Raw genomic sequence first — 21,439 nt, 5'->3', positions numbered from 1 at the left:
ATTGTTATGGTTTTCGGTCAAAGTTAAAATACAAAATAGACATAACCGTGAAGTGCATGATAAGTAATAATTTGGTTTTTATATCCCTAATCTGATATTAATTATTGATTTAATTAAAAAGAAAACCCAACAATAATGATGGTTAAGTCGGTTTTCCCCCTTCCCTTCCTTCTGTTTTTAAAAATTGCCAGCTAAATTTAAATAATAAATAGGCATTTGCAACATAAATCCTTTGGATACAACGTGTATTTAGTCGTGTACAACGTTATTAACTATTTAAAAAAAAACTGGCAGTTACGTCCTTTTTCCTTTCTACGGTCAATATATAACCGAACTTACATTGATTACAAAATAAAAACAATGGTTTTTTAAATGTAAACGTAGGGCAGGACGAGTTTTATAATATTCATTTTTTCTTGACTACAAAGTCATCGGTGTAAATATTACTAAACTAATGCGAATTGTAATGTCACGTCTAGTCTACTATTTTTTTCTAATATCATTCACACACATGTACCACCACAATGTGTGCTTACTACGTAATCTGATTTCAGAGAAAACCTCATGTATAAAGATGTATTAATTTAAAAACAAAGCATTGCATACATAACAAATCAGGAGGATTCAGTAAGTTCACAATATGATATTTTTTTTTAAATAAATACAATCGAGCTTGATAATAGTATAAAGCAAATATTACCATCAGAAGATAGAAAAATATATTTCAATATAATTTCAAAAACAAAATACACAGTACATCTCTCGCAGCCAATGGTGCCTGATAAGCCTGACACGAGGAAACAGTTCTGATCCAGAAGAGATCTTGGCTGCGACCACATAGGTGTTTATTAGTAATTAATATGATGTTTATTACAAAAACCGACAGTACCATGTGAACACAAATTAACTTATCATAATAGACTATACGCTTTATAATTTTGCACTTTTTACTATCTGATACATCTCTTTACCTGATAATTTCGTATAAAATTAGATCAAATGATATTCACTTGTATATGTAGTAAAAAATAAATAAATGGTTAATATCACTACCATTGTCATCCTAGAGCCGGAGTGCAGAGTTATTAAGGAACAACTTAAGTTTACTTAACTACTAACAAAATAAAAAGGATTTCAAGTTATACACATTTATATTTTTATAAAAATCGATGTTTTTTAAAATAAATATAAAAAATATTAAAACGATGAACTAGTCAAAAATCTAAACGACGAAAAATTGAAAACTTAATAAACTAAGTTTTAATAATAAATATGACCATAAAATATAATGTAATAATAAGATGTGACCCTGCAACGAATTCACATTTTTTTACAATTGTAAGTTTATCTTTAAAATTAAGTCTTTTTAATGTTTTCAGATACATATTTATTAATTAATACAGTGGAAATTGTTAATTATCAAAAACATCTCAAATTGCAAGCTTCGTATTTTTCCGCTAGGTTATTTGTTGACATGCCTCTCCCCCTCCACTTAACGTCGATAAATTGATATTTTTTTGTTTTAAAGTTATTATCTCTGCAAACTGTGGGTATTTAAAAATCTCCCGCATGTATCCATTAAAAATAAAGAAAACATATGAGTACCTATCATATAAATAGACGAGTGTTTATTAAAAGATGTACATACTATAATATACGTAACACTTCCAAGTCCCATAGTTATAAAAGGTATTGCATTTCTAGTTTTACGATTCAAACCGCTACATAACTCATATTAAATTTTACAACAGCAACAGTATATTGACGAATTGTTTTCATCGTGTAATAGCACCCAAGGTATGAAGTATCTTTGATTGATTTCTATTCATATATCCGTTATACCTATTAAGCTTAAAGAAAATTTTAACCGAAGAATGTTAAACATATCATGCACAATCATGCCTACGCAATAATAGTATAATATATACTCACTATACAGTATAATAACTGCTTTTTAAAATCCAGAAAGAATAACATACTTACTCCTTACTTCATGTTATGCAATTAATTCACACATACAAATTATTGCGATATGTTTTCATTTACCACTTTTCGGGATATACTAAAAAAAATGCAATGTCATCAAGTGTGCCATCGATAATTAATATTCCTTTTTGTATATTTTTACAAACTTCAATTAAAATGTTTTAAATTCTTGACACATCTAAATAAAGGAATTAAAATTCTAATTGATTTGAGTTTTGTACTACTCCATCTGAGTCATTTTTTGCGACCCGAGTTTCGCCTTTTAGGCCGTGTCCGTGTACGTTTGCAGTTTGCCGTATCCACACTTGAAATGTTGTATCGGAAATATATAACCGTATATCAATGACCGTCCAATCTCTTTGGGTCGTATATAGTACTTACATAAAATCCATGTCTAAATAAAACACGGTTCTTGTCGTTTTATACTTGACAGGAAACCAGCAGCAAACAAATTTTGAAAATAACCGATATACTGGATTGTGTGTTAGGTTAGGTTAGGTTTTCATTATTGAATTCATGAATTTTGCCAAAATCAGCTATATAAATTGAATTAATGTGCAATGATGCAATCTCAAACTGGTCGTATATCTTCTATAATATATTTCCAATATACTGTACACTCTATCTTTCAAAAGTTCAACAATCTACATCGCGAAAATGCTAGAATGTAATCTACGCCGTGAGGTAACTTCTACACTACATACTATATATTATAATATAATTATATATTTTGACACAATATCTCGTTAATATGCGTAGCATAGTAAAATAATAATAAACTGGTAACATCGAGTGACTGAAAACTTTATATGGTTATAGATATTAATTTGCATTTATCAAGTATATAACAAGCACAATAACCTAACTCCACTGTAGTGTATATATTTTTTTTGAATAATGTTATTTATACGCACTCTGCGTAGTAAAAAAAAAAACAACACAAAAAAACACGCTCTACCAGATAGACACAAGAAGACGCTGCGGTTAGGATTCACGGTTCGTCTGCAAAGAGCAAGGTCGTTTCTTGGGGAAATAAATAAATAATAATAGTTAGATATGTTTACTTCGATATCTGTAAGTGAAGTACCACTACAATTCACTGGGTACTACTTATATCAAACATGTTGAATTTTCTTACAACTTCAACATTTAGTGGTTTCCCTATATCACCTCAAACAAGTTCCAGTGACAATTATTAGTCCAAGTGACATTTTCTGTATGCAAAAATTAAGAGTATCTTTGTAATATCTGATTATTTTAATTAACTATTTTCTTTATTCAACGAATAATTCACAAGATTTAAAAATGTAACATTCTAATAATTGAACATACAAGTATGGTGCTTATAAAATTGTGGTATATGTGTATGGGCGCGAAACCCGAGAGATGCAGGTTCGATTCCTACTGGGTGTCTTGCTTTTTTTTCAAAAAAAAAAAAACTTATTTGGTTACGTATAATATATTTTCTCAGAAGTGTTTCCAAAATGATGTATGTTCTCATTATTATTTATTATTATTATATCTATTGGCCTATATATATAGTTTTTATAATATTGTTTATATGATACGTACAGACTCACGCCGGATAATCATCAAATACTTTTCACACGAGAAAATAGTACATATTTGTTGTGCGTTTTGTTTGTCGCGGCAAACCGTCCCTCAAGGGGCGATGCCATAAACTACACGACAGTTCGCGTGCCTAATGCTCCGAGACTGGACCACGTAACATGAAACTAAAGTAAAATTGAACCGCGTTATACATTTTGATTTTGAGCTGATGATAAGGTACTGTGATGCACCAACTCGCGAATATGTCGACAGATGTTCACGTTAACCGTGTAATATTGAACAAATTATATTGTTTTCAGGAAATATGTAGATAGTTTCATGAAACTAAAACACACCCAAGATACACGCTCGCTCGCAACAATATTCGGAAACCGGGCAAACCGTGCAGTAAGCAAAGTTAGGATTTATCGTTCTGCGGGGAATCGTAAAGACGTTCACTTCAATTATGAAAACTTTTCAAATGATTAATACAAATAATTAATTGCTAAAGTTGCTGCAACTCGGACGACAGTTAAGTTGTGATTATATTGAGATGCATGTCGCGTACTGTCACGCTGTCACGGTGACAAATTTAATATATGGATTCGTCATTTTGCAGAATATTTTGAACGAACACGATCTATGTAAATTCAATGATGGAGTAACCTAGAGTCCGATTTCTATAAGCTGGCGTACACGTCACCACGGTTCTTTTATGAACTAGTGTAACTAAATTCCTAAATTCCCCCCGCTCTTAATACTGCACTACGTCCGCCCCTCGCCAACTACATCGTCAATGCTCTCTGGTGATTTTGGCAGATTTTGCCAACTGACAATGTTCGTTTAAAGGTTCAAAATGTGCTTCGACAAAAAGGAAAACGACATTACTCACTCTTTTCCCGTAGCGGCAGCTTACTGTGACGTCACGTGATAGTACGCGACGTGCACCGTAATATATTGCGCGCTTAAAGGGTATGTAGATTTTATTATGCCACCGAATTATAAAAACACAGTATAATTATAATTAAGCCAATGACAACCTGTTCGATTTTACCATGACGTTATAATAGTACTGCAGGAAAAGGTCACCTGTCCTGGTCCAGATTTCCCTTTGATTAGCGAGGGGCAAATATTTTTTTTTTCATAACACCCTACCCTACCCATTTCGATTAATAATTGCAAATCAAAATTTACTGTAGGTGTGGAAAAGAATGTAAGAGATATTATAGGAAATAAAATATAATAAACAGTTGTAGTGGGTAGCATTATGGCTGGGAGTAGATAAAGATATATTTAATTATTAATTCCGGGTATTATGCGGGGCCGATAACATCGGCGAAAAATGATAAGGCGCCACAAGAAGCAATCACTCATACAAGGCGATATCTTTGAAATCGCAAATAATAACCATCGCCGGCCATGTGGTGATTCAGCATTACTGCGTTTTTGTGCGGAAGAAAAAATCAATTGATTCAATTTGATGAGATGGTGTTTCGGAGGACAGGGCTCAAGTTGCCGGTTAACCGGTTCTGAATCACAATCAGCGTCGCCAATTTAGCGTTTCTTGCCAGATCTGACTTGTTTCGATAGGCATCCAGCTCGCAAAAAACCCATCTAGCTTGTGGCGTTTTTACTAGCGTTTTTTGATGCCTCCAACAGCTTTTAATGTGTTGAAAATAAGCTAGATTATTTAGTTTATTTATTTTCATGCGCATCAAATATCTGACTATTGGATCCTTAATGCAGATATACCTAGTTTAGTGAGAAATAAAACATAATGACACAATTTCATGCATTATTTAATGTTTTTGTATATTATTCCGAATCTCCGTGTAGGTATATAAAATAATAATTTAGCAATTATTCATCTAAAAACGGTATGTTATTTAATTCTTTATCTCCCACAAGAAAGAACCTCTCGTATTCAAACATAAAACGAAACTTGAACGCCGTTGACACAATATAGGTAAGTATTTGTTGTCAATTTTGAAATATATTTCTGTCAAAATGTGTGGTTCTTACACGTAGAACAAGTAAATTTACAATTTTATTTTCAAAAACCAACATTTTCCTGCCAAATAGCTTGTTTTCATACCCCGTCTGGCTTGTTTTTGTCAATGACAGTTGGCAACACTGATCCCAATATTCCAAAACACAGACAGCGGAACCAATCATTATCGGGCATTTAAAAAGACGTACGTTCAACCCTTTTTAATTACTAAAAAATATACTGTCAAATCTATGGCAATATTATATGTTTAATATAGTTCGGTCGGGTAATAAATAATAAAGAGCGAGGGGGCCGAGTGAAACAACCCTACCTACGATTCTTATGTTTTTAAAATAGATTAATGATTTTACGTGATGAAATCAACAGCGATCAATATGTAATACATTTTTATTTCTGCGTTAGCGGTCCGCAAAACGTTTCTCCAATTTTCATTGGTCCGCAGGTGTAAAAAGGTTGATACACACTGGTCTACAGTATCCATTATATTTATCAGACATCGACAGTTTATCAAGCTATTCAACATTTGGAAAATACCGTTAATCGATAAATCGGTAAAAAAAAAAGTATGAATACTTTCATTACCGGTAAAATTGAAGTCCTAGCGACGGCGAACTTTGCCTCCCGGTGTCCGCCAAAGAGCATGATGGACCATCGTCCAGATCTCACGCCACATTCGCAGTACGAATAAATTGCGAATTGCAAAGAATCTGGTTTAGCAATCAATGACCCGAATGTGAAATGCTCCTCCGAGCTGGCAGGCGATGTCCTTGGCCTATCGGACACGAGACGCTAATATTCGACAATCGCAATACTTTCAGGAATTATTATATTACAACTTCATCATGGGGTTGATGCCTTCCTTGCCATGCGATTTTCGTTAGCAATATATCGCATGACCTTCATTGCATTACTCGATGTGATGAATCAACAAGTTATACATAATTTGGAACATCTCAGAAACAAACATAAGAAATACTTCAGACGCGTAGTTATTTGTTAATTTCGGTGTAATTAAGTGGTTAATATTAATACTATCGACCGATGGTACTTGATGGAATTTGAATCTGAATTCTAATGGATTTCAGTTTTGTACTATTCCATTTGAGTCGTTTTTTGCGACCCGGGTTTCGTCTCTCGGCATCTTCAGACACTGTGACACTCACGATTTTACACCTCTTGAGTGTAGTATTTTTATTTTTTATAATTACTGATATATTATTAGGTTTTGACGATTTATTATAATATTAGGCTTATCGAGATTAATAAGATCAACTATTCATAAGTTGTTTGTTATATTTTTTTATTGTGACCCTTAATTTGATAGGTAGGTAAAAGAGTTTTTACCTACTTTATTGTGTTGATTGGTTATATAAGTTAGAGTTGATAGTACTTGTTGTCAGTGTTTATTTGCCTTTTGGTGAGAGCACATAGTGCCGATGCCGAAAGGCGAAACCCGGGTCGCAAAAAACGACTCAAATAGAATAGTACAAAACTTAAATCCACTAGAATTGAAGTGTTTAAATTTTTAAATCACGTTAGCCGTAATCTGATGAATACGTGTTCCAAAATAATAAAGAACGCCATAGTTTTTCCTCTTTTAAACAAAAAGGATAGTATAATATAATATATGTTTTTTATTACAGATGGCAGACGCGGACTTTCAAGACCTTCCGGGGTCCATGGCAAACAAGACCGGAAGAGATGGGCTTTTTAATTTCTGTATTGATGTAATAAAAATATATAACTGTGACATGTATGTAACAATTATTCATGCTTTTCATATCCAGTGATTGCAGTCATATAAGTTAGGTTAAGTATATGCTCAGAACAGAATATCAGTCCTATGCGGCATTTCTTTTTCCACGTGAAGAATGATGTATGATATTACAAAATATTCATCTCACCACAATACCGCCTTGCGCCACAAAGATTTTTCCAGGGTTTATTCAAGGTGGTATCATAGGCCATGGCCGAATTCAAATTAGCAATACTCGACGAGAGCAGACGAATTGTTTACAATAAAGCACTTTTCTCAGCTGGTGGAAAATTCACCAAAGCATATACGAAAAAATACCTAAATTCTTACTAATTATTAGGAAATTTAAGCTGGCATCTATAATTTAAGAACATGATTCATGTAGTATAACAGTAAACGATTGACTAACGTATAAAATTAGTATACCTAATCTCGTCATCAAATTGTTACCTTTGCCAAGGAAAATGTCTTGCATATATAAAAATTGAATTTCATTAATTTATTATTAATTAATGACGTCATCCAAGTGGGCAAAACCTTCCAATAAACCTTTTTCATACATTGCAAAATAGTCCCCTTTATTTTAAGTAACCACCACACATTTTAATATTCACGTATCATTTAATTACTAAATATTTTTGGTCCATAATGCGAATGACAGTAATTGCCATTTTCATTTGTTTTGTGAGTGTGTCATGTTATCATTTTATATTATACATATTATATACAGCGAAAACTTTATGATGTGAATAATATTCCGTGATGCGAAAAGGGCTGGGAAGCACCCTACTTAAAGTACGTTTCAATCTCACTCAAAACTTAGATGTTACGATTAGGGAATCCAATCCCGGGATCCCGGACACTTCGATACCTATGAATCCCGGGATTAGTAAACATAATCCCGAAACCTTCGGGATTGATTTTTTTATCAATCACAATCAATTAGTATGTGTACAAAATTATGTTAGTGAAGTTTATGTACCTGCACATGTCGGATGCTCCGCCGATGATGCGCCGGATGCTCACGGATAATAAATAATAAAAAAAAATGTTGTCATACGCAATCGTAAGAACATCAGAAAAATAATAAATTCGTTCAGCTAGACGCCACTGACGTTCTGGCACGCGAACGGCGTCTGAATGTTATCTTTTCTTAAATAAATTTAAAAAAAAAACTTTCACATTATTATCTATATTACAATATAATTTACTCCATTAAACCCATGTATTTCCAAGACTGAACGTACGTCTTAAATAGTATATATTATACTAGACACTGACCGATTTTATAAATGCTATTTGTACAAATAAAATAAAAATAATATTAAATATAGAAAAAAATACCAAGATCGTCAAATTGTAATCCAGAAATCCCGGGATCAAAATTTTGGCTCGGGATTGGATTCCCTAGTTACGATACAGTCTGCGATTCCGAAATTATACACCTAGCTCCATTTCAGAGTGAAGAATCAACAAAACGCGTAGTAGTAATAATCATTACGCGTGCAGGTAATGGGGAGTATTTTAAATAATATCATTAATACTATAATTATGCGGTGAGATGGGTGAAGCGAAACATACGTATGTAAGTACGGACAGAAAAAACATTGAGAAAGGATCATATTACGACCGACTATACAAACTCCGAGTCAGACCCAAAGATGATACGATGAATTGACGAAAACAGTTTTGGATATTATCATTCCTGATTATTTCAAATTTCGTACACTTCTAGTAACAGTAATACGATTCCGAGATTGGTAAAATTGAAAATCATATCAGATCTTTATCACTAGCTCCGTGTAAAAAATATAGCATCATATAGAATAATTCGATGATAATGTTAGAATGATGCAAATAATCAGCAGATCTACGACTGCACAGATGTTTTAATTATATAATATGAACAAATTAAACAAGCCACAAAAAGGAATACATACCCCGCACTTAAAGATTTTTATTTCAGATTGTTTAAGTCCATAACCATAATAATGTATTGAAAAGTATTAAGGTATATTGTTTTCACACGTATTGGGTGAGTTTTTCAGATACTTATGTTAATTATTATCATTCAGCAAAATTGATTATCTTTAATTAATATATGAGTCGTCTAGACTCTAGAGCAGGGGGGGGCAAACTTTTTGGATGGAGGGCCAAATTCAAGAATTCAAAATGAGCGGCGGGCCGCAAGTAAAATATCATTTTTAGATATACACTATTTATTATCACGAAAAATAAACATTACAAAAAATTAATGAGAAGAATGAAACTGTTTTAATGTTGTTGTGAAAATGTTGTAATGAAATTAATGAGAAGAAAAAATTTTTTTTTTTAATTCAGGTGTTAATTTTGTAGTTGATATTCTCAAAACTGCTTGTAAATGGGCATCGGAGATATTTGACCGTAAAGGATTTTTATTGAGGTCCATGATCGAAAATGTTTGTTCACATATATAGGTTGATCCAAAAATAACGAACATTTTTCTTGCATAATCTTTAAGTTGGTCGAATTTGTCTGAATTAAGGGCATTATAAAAATTGGAGATTTCTTCACGACGATGCAATTCTCTTAAATCAGTGTCACACTGCAGATCAATAATCTCAAGTTGTAGCTCACCAAAAAATCTTTGTGAAAAATTGTCATTCCGAGCTTTAATAATTTTACCATATTCTTCAAATTTATATTCTGGTATATTCAGCAACTTCAAAGTTGGAAAGTGGTCCACGTTGTTATTCGATATTTGTCGAAGGAATAACTTGAGTTTTAATTGAAATCCATTCAAACTTTTTACCATATCATGGGCATATATTTTGTTTCCTTCCAACGCGGAGTTAAAAGTATTTAAATGTGTCACGATGTTCAACGTAGAAAATAGTGGTTACATAGTGTAGACGAGATGCAAGGAAGACGTACTGAGATAATACATTTACAAAACAACAAATTCTTCAAATTTTAATCTATTGTCAATATTTTTTAAAAAATATATAAAAAAGTTATTCGTAATCAGAAGTACAATTAATGATGGCGGGCCGCAAAAAAATACCCGGCGGGCCACATGCGGCCCGCGGGCCGCAGTTTGCCTACCCCTGCTCTAGAGTCATAACTCACATTTTTCAATTTTGTCATTTTTTAGTTAAATATACCAAGTGATTTTAAATGCATATAAAGAAACATAGTTGGGTATCAAAAGTCATTTTAAACCATGTGAAAATCGTTGACAAAGTTGACTGTTGGTGTCATAACATTTTTCAATGAATAATGAGTTCTTTCACCAAAGCCTTTCTAACCAATCAGGGAGCTCTATTTCTCACAGTTAAAAAAAATCATGTAAATCGACTTACTCACCCATTTAATATTCAAGGGAGTTCAATACCTTTCTTCTAATTACAAAAACAGTGCTATGGTGGTTTATTTGCGATTATCTCAAAACTCGATTTATGGAATATGTGAGTTATGACTCTAGGCAACTCAATAGCTATTTCAACTAGAACATCGTTTATTATTATAGTCTTCATTGACATATTATAAAGATCTTGATTTTTTTAAATACTGGTTTGCATATTTGTTTCGTAACGTATTTATCTCAATTCGCGGTATCCCAGCCACAGAATGATATTTTTATTCAATCGATGTGCACATGACCCAACAACCAATCGCTATTAATAACATTAAGATGTGAAGACAGTATGCAAGATGCAAATTGAAGGTTAGATTTAACTTTTCGTAATCGTCAACATCGCCACTACAATCCGATGTGGGTTTTGGCCGCCTCGCCAATCGCGCTTGCCGTTGTAATACGGGCAAAAGGGCTACTACGCGAACAGCCTCTTCTTTTATCGTAGGCTAAAAATAGACGCGAGGATAACGCCCGTCCCTACAGCCTACCAACAGAGTGAGCACACAACTATACTTCTTGCAGATGATGCGAATCAACTTTATGCAACTTCAAAGCACCTTCTTGACACATTGCTAATGCGTTTACAAAACGATATACCTATATAGTACCTAATAAGTACCAGCCGACAACATCCTGTGAATTCAATTCATTAATAATAATTGTGTATTTTCAAAGTGAACTATTCCACTTCAACAAATTTTTGGCAAACGCCAAAAAACTGTTAATGGTGTTGCTGTTACATATATGTTTAGTATTGGAATAAATTACTTTTGTAATTAACACCGATTTTCAAGTTGATTTTTTCTATTGGATTTAATGCTATTAGGTTCTTTTTTACAAAAAATACTTGTGTTCAAAATTGTATCATTTAAATTCTGGCATTCATAACTCATTTTCGTCAATTAGTGGAATAAGTTCACTTTGAAAATACACCCCTCAATTACGGAATAATGAAATATTTCATTTCATCATTGTTTACAAATAAATGCATATTGTAAGTGTTACAAAAAATTAAATTTGCAGAGACTGGTAGCCAAATTTTATATAGACAGATGATATCGAATTCCATTTTTTATGAAATCTATCGATATATTGCTCTAATCTATTATTTCATAGTGAACACAGTAGCAAGATAATAATAATGTGTAACGTTTGCTAGGTCGGGAAACCCACAGCTGTTATATAATTCAGTTAGGTTAAATCAATATAGGTACATATTAATAATATGTAAATACATGTTTTTAACTTTTCTTGTGAAATACTTACAACTTGACTATAATATTGTAACATATTTTGCAAATTTTAATGAATTTAAGTTTTGTACTATTTATTATTCCATTAAACTTAAACCCATTGGAATTTAAATTCAAATTCCATCAAGTACTCTCCCCTCGTCGATAGTATTAATATATTACAAAATTCTTTCATATTATTATGTTTAATTAAATATTATTTAATAATTAAAGCAGCAAAATTATTCGTACACTGACATCTGTGAGTAAAGGCTCAAAACACAATCGACGATGCATCAGAATATTTATATTGATAATCTGTACACTACAACCAGAACCTCAATGTATATTAACAAATTTAAATGTATACATAATTTTCAATTACGTATTTAATGTTCACTAATAATACATTGTTTATTGTCTATAATAATTAGCAATAAACGTTTATTAGTTATAAAAATAAAAATATGAGAAAATATATTGTAAAATCTATAGTATGGCAAAAGAATACATAGGTATTATTATATTTACATAGTATTTACAAAGATTTCAATACAATTTGTTTACAGAAAAATATAATAAACAATTTAAATATATCTAAAACCGACAACAGTGAGCAGAGATCGTCAACAGATAAATCGCATTTTTTTACGAATAGTAGTAGTAAAGTCGTCCAAATTATCAATAAACTGTCTTGCTTGCTTGCAACAAAATATCTACACATACATAGTCGCTTTGGTACACACGTCATGTGCATCACAATTATTTTCTAAATGAAGATATCTACAAATTACAGAAGGAAACATAATCATAGCAAGAAATTACACAAATAACATTAATTATATTAGTGGTGCGTGTTGGCAGCAGTTCATTTCAACTTTGTCGTTACATTTTTGTATCAATTAACTGTGTGAGAGATCTTGGAAGACGTGTTCACAAAGAGAACATTGACTAAATAATTATTAGTATTTAACTAATGTTGATATAGTATAATTATAGTATAAAGAAAAATACAATAATAATATGTTTTCCGTCGCGCTTCCACTATAGGTATCAGTGGCAAAGGGCTGAGGTAGGCTGTTGATATACGCCATAAACAGTGCACATTAAACTTTGTTAATCATAGGTATTTGTTTTTATTGAATTAAGACTACAATTTACAAATGGTGTTGGTTAGTTTTAAAAATCAATTAAAACCCTGCCTAACCAAACCATAATAGTTTTGGTTTACTTAGGGCGATACGACAAAATTGTGCACACTTTCAAATTCATTAGGTACTATCTAAACCTATAATAGATAAAAAATATTATTCTATCCATAATATAAGTTATAAATGATTAAATTGCATAATTTTACATATTCTATAGATAGACGGACGATTATTTTTTTAACTATCATCTATACGGCTTTGTTTTCAAACTAAATGTAGTCTCATTTCAATGAAAACAAATACGTATGACTGACAAAGATAAGTGTGCAATATTTATAACGGATATTAACAGCCTACCTCCACCGTTCGCCACTGATAGTATAGTATATGAAAATACAACTATTTAGGTTGCACCTATGCATTTTATAAGGAAGTCGTTACTCACTTAGTACCATTGTAGGTATTTAAGATTCAAGAACTTTAAACCTGTCTTGCGCCCACAATAATAAATTGTTGTTAGTGCTCACTACCAATGGACCGTGAGTCCACGGATTTGAAAATATCGACACGCTTTGCGTTCACTTCGGGAGCATTATTTTTGTGTTAAAGACGATGTTTAGATTAAAATTTGATAAAGGTAGGAGAGTAAATTACAATTATCGTTCTTAATCGGAGCATTTGTAGTACAATGTAGTGGTTATATCATCAGATTTTTAGGATCAACCCATTGAGTCCTTACAAAGGACCAAACAGACATCGAGAACAGAATGTATTATTTTTTTTTCATAGAAGAGAGATAGAACCACGACATACGGATTCATAAATAAACTTAACACTGAAATAAAATAAAAATTATCTTCTAATCTACCTCACATTTTTTTAATTAATTTCTTGTCAATGGATTAGTAAGTTATATTTAAAAATAGTGACTACCTGTATGGTATATATCACATAAAGGCAATTGTATGTAAAAAAAATATTGATTTCAGAATATTTGCCAACACATGTGTGTAGAATGTCAGACGGAGTGCCCTGGACGGTACACAGAATCAATACCTCGATACTCCAGAAACTGAGCATTAGCGAAAGTCTGTCATCCTCTTCGTGCCTGATCACGATCCACATACATGAGGGCGAGGACAAAAAAAAGCTAGTAAGTAACTCATTTTCATAACAACGACAAAAATACTAACCTACCTAAAATACGAATTACTAAAAAATCGAGAACCATAATTTAATTTTCCACAGCATCAGTTTAAAATATTGAAGTGATTTACTTTAAGTAAAATCCACGTTACGTATTTAAAAAAAAAAACAAAAAAGTGTTTTGTCTCACCCAATTGAAATCGTTTAAAACGTGAGAAATAACGAAAATGATAAGAGTAAAAAAGGTTCAACTAAATTGCCGACCTCTCCCCGCGTCGGGCGGCCAGAGTGGGCGGTTGAACGAACCGGCCCGGCGCGCCACGTACCGGCCGGGCACCGTTACATTTTTTTTCGGTCATTTCATTTTATTCACAGCCGAATCCGCGAATCTAAATTAAAAACCCTCCGCGGTGTCATTGCTCCACCAAAGGCGGCAGTGGTCAACTGGCGAGTCGCGAACAATATGTACACACTAAATATCGATGAGATATAATGATTCTTAAAGCTGTACATATGTACAGAGAAAAGGTTGAATATATCATAAAAATAGTATAATCATGATAATATCAATACATTAGATTAGAGAATAAACCACTGAAGTCACGTTTGGACTTTTGTTCAGAGAATAAACATCGTAAAAGGGACACCCGTTGTTTATGCACTAAAGTTAAATGGACTTCAGTGATTTTTAACTAGTTATATCGGTTAATTTACTACTCATGGACTTCAATGTTTCATTCATTTGTGTAGGTAATGAAATAAAATAAAATTTTCTGCATATTTAACTCGGAAACGGTAAAAACTGGACTTCCGTGGTTTATCATCTAATGTAGATATATTTTACTATAAACTGTTTAATGGGAGACGTCAGGGAGAGTTGAAGCTTTCGAGATGTGACTGTATAGACTAGAGCTACAACTTGAGATTATTGATCTGCAGTGTGACACTGATTTAAGAGAATCGCATCGTCGTGAAGAAATCTCCAAACTTTACAATGCCCTTAATTCAGACAAATTCGACCAACTTAAAGATTATGCAAGAAAAATGTTCGTTATTTTTGGATCAACCTATATATGTGAACAAACATTTTCGATCATGAACCTCAATATAATAAAAATTCTTTACGATCAAGTATGTCCGATGCCCATTTACAAGCAGTTTTGAGAATATCAACTACAAAATGAACACCTGAATTTAAAAAAATGTACAACAGTTTCATTCTTCTCATTATTTTTTTGTAATGTTTATTTTTCGTGATAATAAATAGTGTATATCTAAAAATGGTATTTTACTTGCGGCCCGCCGCTCATTTTGAATTCTTGAATTTGGCCCTCAAACCAAAAAGTTCCCCCCCCCCCCCCCCCCCCTGCTATAGAGTATAGACGCATCCTCAAAATTTCTTGGACTGACCATGTGACAAATGTTAAAGTTCTAAATCGAATGGGAAAGGACCGAGAGTTCTGCGTAGTATCAAAACCAGGATACCTCGGCTTTAATACAGCTGCCTTTTTCGTAACTGACCGAAAACTTGTGAACCCATCCGAACTTCAAAAACGTCACGCTTATTTTGTCTAGTTATATTATTTGGATATCGAAATATTTCAGCAACATGTTATATTTTTTTTTTTTTAATTTATGGTAGATTAAATTTAATTGATAATACATTACTATAAACTTACCCAACATCAAAATCGTCACAGGAGGGGGGCGGATTCCATACAGCACTGTGGCACAGCATCCAATCAGACCAGACCTGAAATAAAATCAAACATTATATTTAATATCAGGACATTTTTTAAGGAAACGTATCTTATTCGTTGTCTCTCACCATGGAATTCTTAGGATACGCTTTCAACGCCATATTTCCAAGACAATCAAAGATAGAGAAGACCAGAGTCTTAACTAGACAAGCGTTGGACGTTGTTCGTCTTTCACTTGATACTGTTTTTTCCCGACATTGCATATTCTGCGATTAATCACACGATTCAGGACAATTGTTCAGAAAACAAAACCAGATATCGATGGTGCAGATCACAAACCTTCTATGTCAAATTTTTCGATTTTGACTTTATGATATCAAAAAATCAACAAAAATTTAACGGATCTGTTGAACTTTACCTCCTATGTCAAAGAGAAATATAGCCCAGTTTATTGATCTTTTAATTAAAACTCCTATGTCATGTTCATCGTATTATGCTGCACAAACCTCCTACACGACGTGAAGTTGCTGCACATTGCTTCCATATCAGTTCATTGTATGAAGCTATCAGTGAAGTTTTACAAGCAAAACTGTATACAAAAATATTTATTAGAGATAAATGGGTTTTAGGTCTACGTTTTTGATAATATAAACCCAAATAATGAGTTCTTGAAGTAGAAAGATCATGCGATTAGCATTGTAAACAAATAAAAATCAAGAATTTTCGGTATGTATAAACCTATACTTTCAGATTCTGTTCAAGATAATGAAAATATTCTATCGACTGAGATAATAGGAAGGCATATCAATGATGTAAAGAGAAACAAAAGCAAAGTGCATGGAAACGAAATATATCTGCAAATAATAGAGTGAAAGAACAGGAATATCCGGACCGAGTTAAAGACAATATCAGTAAAAAAAAAACATACTGTAAAAATAAAAACAAACAAAAGCTTGGTCCACGTTGCATCTCACAAGCATGTGTTTCAAGAAACCCGGGAATTTCGACCACTTTTGGTTGGATATGTCATGGCCACAGAGAAAATCATACGTTTCTTTACTAATAGATTGTATAGACCCCAATCAGAAGCTATGTAAGAACTCTGGAGGTAAATAGAAGGGAGTATATCTATCACTACCACTTAAAGATAAACGAGGAAAGAAAAGAAGTTTGCCGATAAATGTTCTGTAATACTTTCGCCATACGAGTTTAGAGTGCTAGAAATTGGGCTAAGAATGCCATTCACGGGTACCAAAGCCAGCAATGCAAGGACAATGAGCGAAATATTGATTCTAAGAAAAGATATCCTGCAGAATTTATCGATTCACTACCAAGAATGAAGTCACGTCATTACTGCCGTAGGGATCCATTAAGACTCTTTATTGAACCAATGTTTCGTTAGAAAATGGGTCTTTATCGAGTTTACAAAAATAGATGTAATGAAACATCAAATTCATAAGGCATTCTCACAGTGTACATTTGATGAAGTTCACTTATAAGAAGACTTAGAAGCTCCGACATTTACATCTCTTGATTAATCACCTAACGAACCTCATATTAAATTAGAAATCAGTCCATTTAAATATTGAGCGATGGGTGCGTGTATCGAAATAAGAACAATATTCTTGCAAAGTTAATGCACTCCTCGAAATGGCAGTAAAATATCAATTCGAGATTACCTACTCAAAAATACTTGGAGGTTGGGCACACGTAAATGGAAGGAGATTCTTTACATGCTGCAATCGAAAGAAAATTGAAGAACAGGGAAATTTATCTGCCATCTGATTATGCAGTGGCTACATGAAAAGCCATAAATATGTCATTTCCTTATAGAGTGCACTATGTAACTCATGATGTTTTACTTAACTATAATGTTGCATTGATTCAATACAATTCATTATAATAAATCCAATAGAATGCAGTTCCACCATGAATTATTGACAGTTAATAAAAAAAAGTAACTATAATGTACTAGTGACTTCGGTACACATTGGTAAGACCAGAAACAAGAAAGGGGATCCAATTGTTAACATTGTGTGTCACTTGGCTTACATTCCAAATGGGAAAATCCAGTACACAATTAATTTTAGTCATGATCTTAAAGAGCTACCGAGACGACCGAAGATCATAACAGTTCCAATATTGTTTATCCAAGATTACACGGTTCAAGTAAAAATATCGGCCAACAAGTTCAAGCACCTTCAAGAACTAAAATGTGTTATTCCAAGGGACTGTCACCATTTTTATGACTCTTTACCACATTTATAATTTAAATATGTTAGAATTTAAAAAAAAGCTTCATACATAACTATGTTGGGTTTGATTCTGTTTTGTTTATGTTTGGTTATTTATAAACATGTACATTAGTTAAATATACATTATTTTTTATTTATTAATTAATTATCCAGCCATTCAATATTTAACTCCTATGTCACGCAAACTGTTTTATTACTTTTTAAATAAAACTAATTTACTTTTCTCATAAAACGTAATGTAAAGGAAAACCTCCTTTGTCAAATATTTCAACAAATCTGAGTGCACAATACCTCTATGTCATGATAAATGTAATACGGTTTATATTAGTTATAAATAAAGTTATACAATCATTAAAAAACACAAAAACATTAGACTTTGGATATTTTTTTTTTAATAAAAGTCTTACATTATCAAATAAATCAGTTTAAACCTTCCCCTGTAAAATCCCATTTTTTGACTAAGAAGGTTTGTGATCTGCACCATCGATATCTCTAAAAAATATCAACAATCCTGCATCAATACGATACCTTTCTTTATATACTTGATACTGATACCAACTACATATTACTACGTTTTCTTACAATACGACATCCCGAATCACAACAACCAAAATTTTGTATTACAATTTATACAGAAAATCATCGATTAGGTAAGTATCTAAATAAAAATGTATTTAGTCAGCGTAAAGCTTGTTTTGGTCCATTTATTTATAGCAATAACCTTCATGACAGCGACAATAACTACAGATGTTTTGGTTGCCACGGTTCGATTCTACTAATTGACAACAAAATAAATAATATAAAATCACGTTCTCACACTAGCCAAAAACAAATAAATAATAATATTTCGATGATTATTTTGTTTCAAGAATCAAGGAAGCAATATTATGTATTCGTGACATCGGTAAAAACACTTTCAATCCAGCTAATGATTATTTATTAACTCCTCGCATTATAAGATTTTTAACATTATCAAAAACGTAATAATTACTTAATGTAATATTAAGATAGAAGTATTTTTAATTTAGTAATACGATAGTAAAAAAGGTACTTAAAATAGAAGCAGCTATGAAAACAAAGCGGATGCGAACAAATACGAATAAACGAAAGAATATTAAATTTGTAAAATTTCAACCGGGACGACGTATAACCTGCCGACGAACTTCAAAAATTATCGTTGTTAGTGTTATTATTATATAAAATCACTGAAATTAATAAATACCTTAAAATATACGTTTTAACGAAAAATTGTATGTGTGTGTTTGTGGGGGGGGGGTTTAAATTTACCGCACCGGGCGACACAATGACACCCACCCTATTAACGCCACTGCTCAGATGCGTTGATGATCAGCACACACAATAGAAAAATTAGAGAGAACGTTGCCGACGATACGTAGTATACATCTAGCAAGTGTAGAAAATTTCTTCAGTTTCAGTGAAAAGGCTGAAAGTAAGAAAAACTAAAAATACGCTCTAACGCAGGTTTATCTATTTTTTTTAATCTTTGGCACGACACTCGTTATATTTTTTAAAGTTTTTTTTAGGAACAAGCATAAAAAGGTTCGCCACCCCTGACCTAAAACACTACACATTGACGCAATCTTTTATGTACTTCTACATAAACATCTAGTTTAGTACTTTTTGGCACTTTCTGGGCATATTTTTATAATATCGGAATAGCATGACCAACAAGTATTTAAAAATATGAAAAATAAATTTAGGTACCTACCTTGGTGATTACTACAGACTACTAGCTAACTACTAAACTACTAGTTTGCGAAAGCTATTACCTATAATTAACAAAGTGTCACAAAGTTAAAGCATTAGAAAAAGAGCTTCACATTATCGAGATTAAGATAATTGCAGTACTATGTATTACCAATACAGACAAAGAAGGTGCTGAAATATGAAACCCGAATCACGAAAGTAATGAACTCATACAAATACAATTCTTTCAGTTATATTTCACTTATATTAATTATTTGATACCACGAAAGATTTAGTAAAATGGTTTTGTTGTTAGTTCTTAACATTTTGGTCCGACTGAAAACATCCCCTATTTACTTTCTTTTTTTATATATAAATTAAGTATAAATTATTTTTAACCCTGCAACAGAGCTCATAAGGCCTGATGATAATAGTGTAGTGAAACAGCATTTAGTACTTACTAGAAACGAAACGATCACAAACAACCAGGCTTTGAGAAAATCACCAATATATTGTGACTTCACCGAGAACCGAACTCGGGACCTCCCTCCGCATGAAAGGCAAGCGCCTTAGAGACTTCAATTCAAGGTGAAGAGGGCAAAGAATACATATTGGATCACTCAGGATTTTCAACTATATGTATTATTTTATGATTTTTGAACTCATGAGAACGTATGCATACAAAATAATAAATATTGCATGTAAATGTTTACCCAAAAGTATGTGACATTGCCCTAGTCACCAGGGGCCCGATTTCCTAACTATCGTCTCGTGTGGCACCAGACGACATGACGTAATTGTGACGTCAGCCAATACATGCCGCCCGCTCGAGCGTGTATTGGCTGACGTCACAATTACGTCATGTCGTCTGGTGCCACACGAGACGATAGTTAGGAAATCGGGCTGCAGGGGCTCTATGTTAGAACTTGCGAGTGCAAGCTTCCCGGTCGAGATGACGTCATATGACATCATTATGACGTACTACCGGAGTGATAATAGCACTCGAGAATATTACGCTACTCCGACAGCGGCGCTATTCATTGTCACCATACACATATAGGTGTATCATAATAATATTTTCTATGGTTATTCTGTGCGCGGTCGGCATGCCTCGAGCGTGACGACACAATTACGTCATCTCGTCTGGTGCCACACGAGACGAGAGTTAGGAAATCGCGGTGCAGTGCGTCTGTGTCTTTGTACACATAAGAACCCGCGGCTGGTCAATGAATACACGTTGTTTTTTGTGCAAGGACCAAACGGGTTGGGAGAATGGTTAATAACTATTTGTAAAAAAAAAAAATATGTTAATAAAACCTCAAATAAAATCAATATTAATTTACTTACGCGACATTTGATGTGTTTATAAGTGGTCAAATAAACTGTTTGTATACGAAAAAATACTGATAAGAAGTTAGTATTTTGAATTAAAATTAAATGTTAAATGTACTATTTTGATTCTGGTTATATTGTGGCACTGAAGTGTACTCTCAAATGGGGCGATAGTCCTAAAAAGTTTGAGAAACTCCGTTTTCCAGCAATGTATT

General features: G+C 32.8%; 1 protein-coding gene across 1 annotated transcript in view; it reads right to left on the bottom strand.

Moving 5' to 3' along the window:
* The window catches only part of Smg6 (Smg6 nonsense mediated mRNA decay factor), a 202,786-nt gene that overhangs the window by 88,157 nt on the left and 93,190 nt on the right, over positions 1-21,439 (bottom strand). The window contains exon 16 of the mRNA XM_085957911.1: positions 15,910-15,983. Within this exon, the coding sequence (XP_085814037.1) occupies positions 15,910-15,983 (74 nt within the window). The remainder of the gene's footprint in view (positions 1-15,909; positions 15,984-21,439) is intronic.

The sequence above is a fragment of the Rhyacophila brunnea genome, unplaced genomic scaffold (genome assembly GCF_057557595.1).
Source record: "Rhyacophila brunnea isolate RB1 unplaced genomic scaffold, BYU_Rbru_1.0 scaffold_7, whole genome shotgun sequence".
In the NCBI taxonomy this organism is placed as follows: Eukaryota; Metazoa; Arthropoda; class Insecta; order Trichoptera; family Rhyacophilidae; genus Rhyacophila; species Rhyacophila brunnea.
Note: the sequence above shows the minus strand (reverse complement) of the source record. Positions and strands in the feature narration are given on the sequence as shown.